The sequence below is a fragment of the Garra rufa genome, chromosome 3, assembly GCF_049309525.1.
Source record: "Garra rufa chromosome 3, GarRuf1.0, whole genome shotgun sequence".
Classification (NCBI taxonomy): Eukaryota; Metazoa; Chordata; class Actinopteri; order Cypriniformes; family Cyprinidae; genus Garra; species Garra rufa.
The window spans coordinates 62,603,598-62,614,204 of NC_133363.1; the positions used below are offsets into that span (position 1 = coordinate 62,603,598).

The 10,607-nt window shown below is 34.2% G+C and overlaps 1 protein-coding gene across 1 annotated transcript in view; it reads right to left on the bottom strand.

The window, feature by feature from the left end:
- Positions 1–2,879: 2,879 nt before the first annotated feature.
- arhgef11 (Rho guanine nucleotide exchange factor (GEF) 11) overlaps positions 2,880–10,607 on the bottom strand; it is a 58,987-nt gene continuing 51,259 nt past the window's right edge. The window contains exons 38-40 of the mRNA XM_073836737.1: positions 9,981–10,300; positions 8,590–8,725; positions 2,880–5,839 (exon numbers count right to left, since the gene is read on the bottom strand). Of these exons, the coding sequence (XP_073692838.1) occupies positions 5,784–5,839; positions 8,590–8,725; positions 9,981–10,300 (512 nt within the window). The 3' untranslated portion in view covers positions 2,880–5,783. The remainder of the gene's footprint in view (positions 5,840–8,589; positions 8,726–9,980; positions 10,301–10,607) is intronic.

A 10,607-nucleotide genomic window follows, 5' to 3' on the forward strand; every position in this document is an offset into this window, starting at 1 on the left:
ATTTCTGTAAATATGCTTGTGAAAAAGGGCTAGTTGTTAGACATTTTATTTTAAAAAAGACGTTTTACTCTAGTGAATATTTCTATGGGTCATTCCTGGGATTCGGTGCTTTTTGTGTCCCCAGGAGAGATATTATTGCTTTGACATGTTTAGCAACATCAATTTTAAAGTTGTCTTTGAGATAAATAACACCTTTTGACCTTTTCACATTTTTTTTTCACATCTTTTTTTTTTAATAATTCTTAATGTTTTACAGCATTTTAAACCACCAAATTTAATAATTTTCCTATGTCTCAGGCATGTGTCTACCATTTTGAAGATGCATATGTAACTATTTAAGTTTTATATACATGTAATTCTAAACTAATATTCTATAATTCTAAACATTTTACAGCATTTTTAAACCATGAAATATAATTTTACCTATATCCCTAGGCCTGTGTCTGCCATTTTGATGATAAATATTTAAGAATATTTAAGGTTTTTAAGTTTTATTAATTTTTGTTTGTTGTTGTTAATAATTTTAAACATTTTACAGCATTTTAAACAAACAAATATTTTTTTTCGTCTATCCCCAGGCATGTGTCTCCCATTTTCATTATAAATATTTAAGCATGTTTATTTTTTTATTAATAATTTAAAACATTTTACAGCATTTAAACCACCAAATATATAAATTTTTCTATGTCTCCAGACCTACCAATTAAAATGTCTGCCATTTAAAAAAAAAAAAAAAAAAAAAAAAATATATATATATATATTTATCCTAAACATTTTACAGCATTTTAAACCATCAAATATCATAATTTTATCTATATCCCCAGGCCTGTGTCTACCGTTTTAATGATAAATAATTGAGCATAATTAGGTTTAAGTTTTATCTTTTTGTTGTTAATAATTTTAAACATTTTACAGCATTTAAACCACCAAATATAATTTTTCCTACATCCCCAGGCTTGTTTCTGACATTTTGATAAGCATTTAAACATATCTAGATTTTTTATTTTATTTTATTTTAATTAATAATTTTAAACATTTTGCAGCATTCTAAACCAAATATAATTTTTCTTAAGTCCCCATCACTTAATATGAGCGTTTGTTTTTTCACATTATTTGGTATATTAGTAATTAGTGCTGTCAAATGATTAATCACATCCAAAATAAGTTTTTGTTCAAATAATATATACATATTTATTGTGTATATATAAATACACACACATGCATGGATATATTTAAGAAAAATATGTTGTGTTTATATATTAAATGTATGTATACATGATATTAATTATATGAATACAAATATATACATGTAAATATTTTCTAAATATAAACTGTATGTGTGCATTTATATATACACAATAAATATACACAGTACACACATATATATTATTTGAACAAAAATGTATAATCACGATTAATCACTTGACATTTTTTTTTTCCAAGTATTAAATTAATAATAATAAAAATACGTAATAATAAAGGTTTTTAGCCTGTCCCTCAAAATATTGTCGACTACTGCTCCTATAAATGAAGTTGGAAAAAGGAAATTACATCATTTCATTACAGGAAAAACAACTGGGGAGGCTGAGAGAGAGCCTGTGTTTTGATTATAGTCTGTTTTTACTTATTCTGTCTTTCAGATTTGATGTGGTCAACTGCAACATGTCCACCCCGTTAAGGGGAATATGAAAAAGTAAATAGAAATTTGTATTTGTAAAGTAGCATTATTATTATTATACATTATTATTAATTTTTTTATTTAACAGACCTTCTTTGTTAGCTTTTTTTTTTTTTTTTTGCTTAGACTTAGTGTAATGGCTGATTTTAGGTCAGAATGTCCACTCTGTTAAGTTGGAAAACTTAAAAGGGTGCACACATTTAGTAAATGGATCCTTACATTTCTATACCAAAGATTGACTAAAATTATTTTACATCTCTTTATCATAATTACACAAGAATTTTTTATTTTTTTTTGTTGTTAAGTGTAATGATGTCCAAAAGGCACTGAATACTGTGAATGACCCATTCCCCTTAACATGGACATGGAAAAATTGTGGTATTTGGTGGTTTAAAATGCTATAAAATGCTTAGAATTGTTTAAAAAAAGGCTTAAATATTTTTTTTAAGTTCAAAAGGTGTTATTCATTTCAAATACAACTTTAAAACGGATGTTGTTGAAAATTCAGAGGCAATAACATCATGATCTTTATTGGGGACAAAAAAAAAAAAAAAAAATAATATCTATATATATATCTTTTTTTTTTTTTTGTCCCCAATATATATAAATCACAATTCATTCAACATCTACTGATTATATTGGGGTAAGTTGTCAGACGTTTCAGCACAATATAAATGGCAGTTTTACAAAAAGAGTGATTCTTGAAAGGAGAAACAAATCTAAAAGGTAACAAAACCAGTTCTTTTGGTCAGTTGTAATTAATTCACTGTATGAAAATACAGGTCGTAAGAAAAACATGTGACAGCTTGCCCTGATCTGACATTTTTGGCTCTTTCCCTGAAAACACAGTTCCAATCGACCTTAACTGAAAAGATCAAATAAAGCAATTATTATTACACTAAAACTGTCTATATCTATACACCAAAATAAAACAACCACCTTGTATTTCTATGCTCAAGTTTATATTAAAATGCTTCTGAAAAGTAAAAAAAAATGTTTTCCTACTATACATTGTTAGTACCATCTACAATATTGACAGATATCAATTTTTCACGCTTCAATCTGTTTTCAAAGGCCAGATCCAATTCCAAAGCAGCTTTTCATTCCGTATCAGAGATAAAGTTACTGGAATGTGAGAAGAAAATCAGTCCGGACAGGTTTTGAATATGAGAAACCTCTTAAATATTCACCACACTGCAAGCTTTTTTTTTTTTTTTAAACATATTTTAATTTCACAAAACAAATGAGTTTTTTTTTAACATGAGTTTTCATTTTCCTTCTGTGCATCTAACAATCTCGCCATTTTTAAAAAGAGGGAGAGAAAATAATTTACACATCTTTTCCATTGTCGTATCTACAAAAATAAAATTAAAGAAATGACTAGAGCTTTACAGAAAATGAACATATATAAAACAGGCCGTCAACTATATTACACGAGTGAGTGTCGATAAAAACAAAAGTACAGTAGTTCGCACGAGTGTGGGTTTCTTCGTTGTGCAGCGTACAAATCTTCGAGCCGTTGACGAGTATGAACGAACGTGGAGCGATGGAGGAATGAGGCGAGAAAACAAGAAAACGAGGGAAGGAGTTAAAGCTAATGAGAGAAATCACCTCTACACTTCTCCACCTGAGTTAACACAGTAGTTATCCATACGAGCAACCGCCGGCCAATTCCATCCGCGTTAGAAACGTTCTGCAGTCACGCTTAAACTGGCAAAAACGATTATTCAAATACAAAATAAGAAACAAAACTTAAAGGAGGTGAGGTAACGAGCCTCCTTTGGCAGGTTAGGCGTACGAGTTAAACACTTATAAAGACGCTCGTGTTTCAAACATAAAGTCGCGTCGTTTTGTTTGTATTATTAGAGTTCCCGATCCCTTCATTTGTGTTTCAAGCACCCGTTGAGCTACCGCAAATAGTGAGCCACAAAAAAAAACTTCACAGTATTTACACGTAATACAAATGTGCCAGCTTGCAGGTCACATGACATGATGTCAGAATTCATAGACACGCCCCTTTTTTCTGTACGATATATATATATATATAAACAAGAGTCCAGTTACGAACTGTGCGATAGTGTTTAACTGTGCGTCGAACCGAACGAACATCATTCGATATCTTCAAAATAAAACCTTCACCTTGGTTTTCCTTCCTTTGTCGCATAGTGTTAGCAAACGATAGCTACGATATTAAAGGAGTAGCTCACTTCCAAACAAAAATTTACAGATGATGTACTCCATCCAAGATGTTCATGTCTTTCTTTCTTCAGTTGTAAAAAAAAAAAAAAAAAAAAAAAATAGGATTTCTCTCCATATAGTGGACTTCTATGGTGCCCCCGAGTTTGAACTTCCAAACTGCAGCTTCAAAGGGCTCTAAACGATCCCAGCTGAGAAAGGAAAGGTCTTATCTAGCAAAACAATGGGTTATTTTCTAAAAAAAAAAAAAAAAAAAAAAAAAATTACATTTATTTTATTTTAACCTCAAATGCTCGAGTGTTTGAGATTAAAAAGTATATAAGTTGTAAATGCTTTTAGAAAATAACCCATCGTTTTGCTAGATAATACCTTTCTTCCTATTCTGTGATCGTTTAGAGCCCTTTGAAGCTGGATTTAAACTATATTTTGGACGTTCAAACTCGGGGGCACCATAGAAGTCCACTATATGGAGAGAAATAATGAAATGTTTTCCTCAAAAAACACCATTTCTTTACGACTGAAGAAAGAAAGACATGAACATCTTGGATGACAAGGGGGGGTGAGTACACTTCCAGAACAAAAATGTACAGATGTACTCACCGGTCTGTCTTTCTTCAGTCGTTTTTTTTTTTGAGAAAAACATTTCAGGATTTCTCTCAATATAATGGACTTCTATGGTGCCCCCGAGTTTCAACGTCCAAAATGCAGTTTAAATGCAGCTTTAAAGGACTCCAAACGATCCCAGACGAAGAATAAGGGTTTTATCTAGTAACAAGATCAGTTATTTTCTACAAAAAATTACAGTTTTGTACTTATCTTCAAACTTTCTTCTTGTCAAGCTCTGTGTGAACACTGTGTACTCCAGTTCAAGACAGTTAGGGCATGTCTAAAAACTCCCAACTCATTTTCTCCTCCAACTTTGAAATAGTGCTAGATCGCCAAGCCAGTTTTTATAAAGCGAACATGCAAAGAAGGTCAAACGCCCTTTATATAAAAAGGTAGAACAGCGATGGAGGACAATTTTGAAGTTGGAAGACAAAACGAGATGGGAGTTTTTAGACATGCCCTAACTGTCTTGAACCGGAGAATTTGAGCATTTGAGATTTAAAAGTATACAAATTGTACATTATTTTAGAAAATAAAATATTGTTTCACTAATTAAGACCCTTGTTCCTCGGCTGGGATCGTTTAGAGCCCTTTGAAGCTGGATTTAAACTGCATTTTGGACGCTCAAACTCAGGGGCACCATAGAAGTCCACTATACGGAGTGAAATCCTGAAATGTTTTCTTCAAAAAATGACTGAGGAAAGAAAAATTTTGGATGACAAGGGGGTGAATACATTATCTGTATATTTTTGCTCTGGAAGTGAACTTCTCCTTTATTAATGATATTCGTGAGACATCCTTATTCGCCCCCTGTGTTTATTCCCACAGGGGTCCCAGTGCAAAAGAACCTGAATTAGTCAACGCCGTCCATCCGTTAACGACATGTGCGGCCGAAACGTCGCCCGTTTGGATTCGTGAGTTTGAATGGAGTAGAAACAGACGAACAGCAGGTAAAGTGCTGGGTTTCCTTCGCAGGACAGAGTCATGTCTTCAGTCGCGCTGGTTCATGTTCCACTTGCGTTTCGCCTTCTGTTCTTCCTGTTACGCTCTTCATCAATAACGTTTCATTTTCTCTCTCGGATGCGCTACTGCAATCCTCACTTTCTTTTTCGTCCTTTCTTTTCTCAGCGCTGGCCGAAGGGTCGTCCGTCCCGAGTCACGAATTTCCGATTGACACAAACAACACAATTTAGCCTGGGTGGCACATCCAGGCGCAAGGCATGCTGGGAAGGGGCTACATCATAGAGTGCAGAGCGTGTGTTTGAGTGAGATGAAAGTCCTCCAGCAGGTCCAGTGTAAACCGTCAGAAACCAGTGGACTGGATTTCTGGCTGAGCTGGTTCTGAGACGCCCTCTTTACCTGAACAAACAAAACCAAAACGTTAAATATAATACGAGATTTGTCTTTTATTTAGACATTTTCGGCACTGGAAATTGGATTTGAAGGAGTACTCATCTAAGATGTGCATGTCTTTCTTCAGTCGTAAAGAAATTATGTTTTTTGAGGACAACATTCGCCTTCTCGTCTTGTCTAGCTCTGTGTGAACACTGTGTACTCCGGTTCAAGACAGTTAGGGTATGTCTAAAAACTCCCATCTCATTTTCTCCTCCAACTTTGAAATAGTGCTACATCACCAACACAGTTTTTATAAAGCGAACATGCAAAGAAGGTCAAACGCCCCTTTATATAAAAAGGTAGAACAGCGATGGAGGACAATTTTGAAGTTGGAAGAGAACATGAGATGGGAGTTTTTAGACATGCCCTAACTGTCTTGAACCGGAGAATTTGAGCATTTGAGATTAAAAAGTATGTAAATTGTACATTATTTTAGAAAATAACCAATCGTTTTGCTAGATTAGACCCTTCTTCCTCAGCTGGGATCGTTTAGAGCCTTTTGAAGCTGGATTTAAACTGCAACCAAAATATTAAATATAATATGTGACTTGACTTTTACACACATTTTCAGCACTGGAAAATGAATTTGAAGAAGTACTAAGATGTGTATGTCTCTCTTTCTTCAGTCGTAAAGAAATTATGTTTTTTTTTTTTTTTTGAGGACAACATTCGCCTTCTCGTCTTGTCTAGCTCTGTGTGAACACTGTGTACTCCAGTTCAAGACAGTTAGGGTATGTCTAAAAACTCCCATCTCATTTTCTCCTCCAACTTTGAAATAGTGCTACATCACCAACACAGTTTTTATAAAGCGAACATGCAAAGAAGGTCAAACGCCCTTTATATAAAAAGGTAGAACAGCGATGGAGGACGATTTTGAAGTTGGAAGAGAACATGAGATGGGAGTTTTTAGACATGCCCTAACTGTCTTGAAATGTAGAATTTGAGCATTTGAGATTAAAAAGTATGTTAATTGTAAATTCTTTTAGAAAATAACCAATCGTTTGCTAGATAAGACCCTTCTTCCTCAGCTGGGATCGTTAAGAGCCTTTTGAAGCTGGATTTAAACTGCAACCAAAATATTAAATATAATACGTGATTTGACTTTTATACACATTTTCAGCACTGGAAAATTAATTTGAAGAAGTACTAAGACGTGCATGTCTTTCTTCAGTCGTAAAGAAATTATGTTTTTGAGGACAACATTCGCCCTCTCATCTTGTCTAGCTCTGTGTGAACACTGTGTACTCCAGTTCAAGACAGTTAGGGTATGTCTAAAAACTCCCATCTCATTTTCTCCTCCAACTTTAAAATAGTGCTACATCGCCAACACAGTTTTTATAAAGCGAACATGCAAAGAAGGTCAAACGCCCCTTTATATAAAAAGGTAGAACAGCGATGGAGGACGATTTTGAAGTTGGAAGAGAACATGAGATGGGAGTTTTTAGACATGCCCTAACTGTCTTGAACTGGAGAATGTGAGCATTTGAGATTAAAAAGTATGTAAATTGTACATTATTTTAGAAAATAACCAATCGTTTTGCTAGATTAGACCCTTCTTCCTCAGCTGGGATCGTTAAGAGCCCTTTGAAGCTGGATTTAAACTGCAACCAAAATATTAAATATAATACGTGATTTGACTTTTATACACATTTTCAGCACTGGAAAATGAATTTGAAGAAGTACAAAGATGTGCATGTCTCTCTTTCTTCAGTCGTAAAGAAATTATGTTTTTTGAGGAAAATATTCACCTTCTCATCTTGTCTAGCTCTGTGTGAACACTGTGTACTCCAGTTCAAGACAGTTAGGGCATGTCTAAAAACTCCCATCTCATTTTCTCCTCCAACTTTAAAATAGTGCTACATTGCCAACACAGTTTTTATAAAGCGAACATGCAAAGAAGGTCAAACGCCCCTTTATATAAAAAGGTAGAACAGCGATGGAGGACAATTTTGAAGTTGGAAGAGAACATGAGATGGGAGTTTTTAGACATGCCCTAACTGTCTTGAACTGGAGAATGTGAACATTTGAGATTAAAAAGTATGTAAATTGTACATTATTTAAGAAAATAACCAATCGTTTTGCTAGATTAGACCCTTCTTCCTCAGCTGGGATCGTTTAGAGCCCTTTGAAGCTGGATTTAAACTGCAACCAAAATATTAAATATAATACGTGATTTGACTTTTATACACATTTTCAGCACTGGAAAATTAATTTGAAGAAGTACTAAGATGTGCATGTCTCTCTTTCTTCAGTCATCAGAAATTGTTTTTTGAGGAAAACATTTGAGGAATTCTGTCCATGCACTGCAAAAAAAAAAAATGCTTTTCTTAGATTTTTGACTTGTTTCCAGCCAAAATATCAAAAAATTCTAGAAAAAAATTCTAGACGATTAAACATTGTCTTTTCAGAAAAAATAAGCCAAAATTAAGTGTGTTTTAGCTTGAAACAAGCAAAATAATCCGTCAATGGGGTAAGAAAAATAATCTTGTTTTCTGTTTGAAAGGAGATTTTTTTGCTTACCCCACTGGCACTTGAAGCTGCATTTATTCGTATATATATTCGTGAATTTTCTTTCTTCAAAAACAAAACGAAACAATTTCTTAACAAATGAAGAAAGAAAGGAAAGAACATCTTGGATGACAAGGAGGTGAGTGCATTATCTGTACATTTTTGTTCTGGAAGTGAACCACTCCTTTAAACATGGTTTTCCTCACCATCTCCTGCTCCGCGGTCCAGTGAAGTCATTCGGACCGCTGTGGGAGACTTGTAGACGAGATCGCTCGACATTTTATCCACATGAAGAGGCTTTCTTAATTTCTTCAAGAGTTTGTAGTGATCGGCTTCAATGTCCTACAACAATGGGTCAGATAACATGCTACAATTTAGCCATTTGGCCACCAGAAAATTCACAGAAATGCAGACAAAAAATAACAATTACACACACACACTATGTGCCCTTGAGGTCAAAAGTTTACATCCTCCTTTCAGAATCTTCAAAATGTTAATTATTTTACCAAAAGGACAGAGATCATGCAAAATGCATGTTATTGTTTATGTAGTACTGGCCTGAATAAGATATTTCACATAAGAGACGTTTACATATAGTCCACAAGAGTTACAACAGTTAAACTGCCTGCTGTTCTTCAGGAAAAAATCATCCAGGTCCCACAAATTCTTTGGTTTTTCAGCATTTTTGTGTATTTGAACCCTTTCCAACAATGAATTTATGATTTTCAGATCCACCTTTTCACACTGAGGACAACTATTACAGACGGTTCAAACACTCAATGATGCTTCAGAAGGAAAACAAACAAAAAAAAAACATGCATTTGGGGGGTGAAAACCTTTTAAATTTGAAGATCAGGGTAAATTTAACTTATTTTTGTCTTCTGGGAAACATGTAAGTATCTTCTGCAGCTTCTAAAGGGCAGTACTAAATGACAAAAATATGATATTTAGGCAAAATAAGAAAACTATGTACACATCTCCATTCTGTTCAGAAGTTTTCACCCTCCCCCGGTTCTTAATGCATGTTTTTTTCCTTCTGAAGCATCAGTGAGTGTTTGAACCGTCTGTAGTAGTTGCTGAGTCCCTCAGTTGTCATCAGTGTGAAAAGATGGATCTCAAAATCATACAGTCATTGCTGGAAAGGGTTCAAATCCACAAAAATGCTGGAAAACTAAAAAAATTGTGGGACCTGAAGGATTTTTCTGAAGAACAGCAGACAGTTTAACTGTTGAGGACAAACAAGGCACTCATGAGCAACTATCACTAAACAAAAAAAAAAAAAAACAGCTGTGGATCATGTGGTAACAACACAGTATTAAGAATCAAGTGTTCGGGGTCATTTTTATAAACTACTATTTTCTCTTGTGGACTATATGTAAACGTCTCTTATGTGAAATATCTTACTCAGGTCAGTACTAAATAAAAAAATAACATGCATTTTAATTTTAAATAATTAACATTTTGCAGATTCTGAAAGAGGATAATAAAAACAACAGGTTGTTCCAATTTCTTAAGTTCTTAATTCTTTCTTAAGTTTCTGGGTCAAATAGGAGCTGGACATGTTTGTACAGTAATGTTTGTGGGGTGTGTGTTTTACCCTCAGGTGCTGCAGTTTCCTCATCAGCTCCTCCATGGTGTTGAAGATCTCGTCCACGTTCTTGATCACATGTCGCTGGATGCTCAGTTGCGATTGGCTGAGCTCTTCTCTTCGACTCGGGGTCTCAGTCAGCGACTGGTCGGCTGGAGAGAGGCAGGGCGTCTCCTGTTCCTCTTCCTCGTTGATGTCGGACGATGAGAACGTGTTTTGAGTCTGAAGGATGCTGTCAGACGCGTCTGAGTCTTTGAGCTCGTCTGTGCTGCTCTCGTCTGTGTGAGCGCTGGATTGCTCTTTGGGCAAGACCAGATAAAACATGTTCCCTGGAAGCAGCACAGCAACACAGCGTTGTTATTCACAACAGAAATGGATACTAAAAATACAAAGGTGTAAAAAAAAAAAAGTTAGTTGAAATAAAACTTTAATATCACGAACAAAATACAAATTACTTAATGTAAAGGAAAATTAGAAATGTTGCTTGGCCAAGTACTGTAACTTACAGTACTAAAATTACTAACACAAATTAAAAAGGAATATTAAACAAACAACAAAAAAAAATCTATAAATAAATGACGTTAATCAAATTCATCTAAATATTAGATGAAAACGTAATAAATAAAAAGTAAAAAT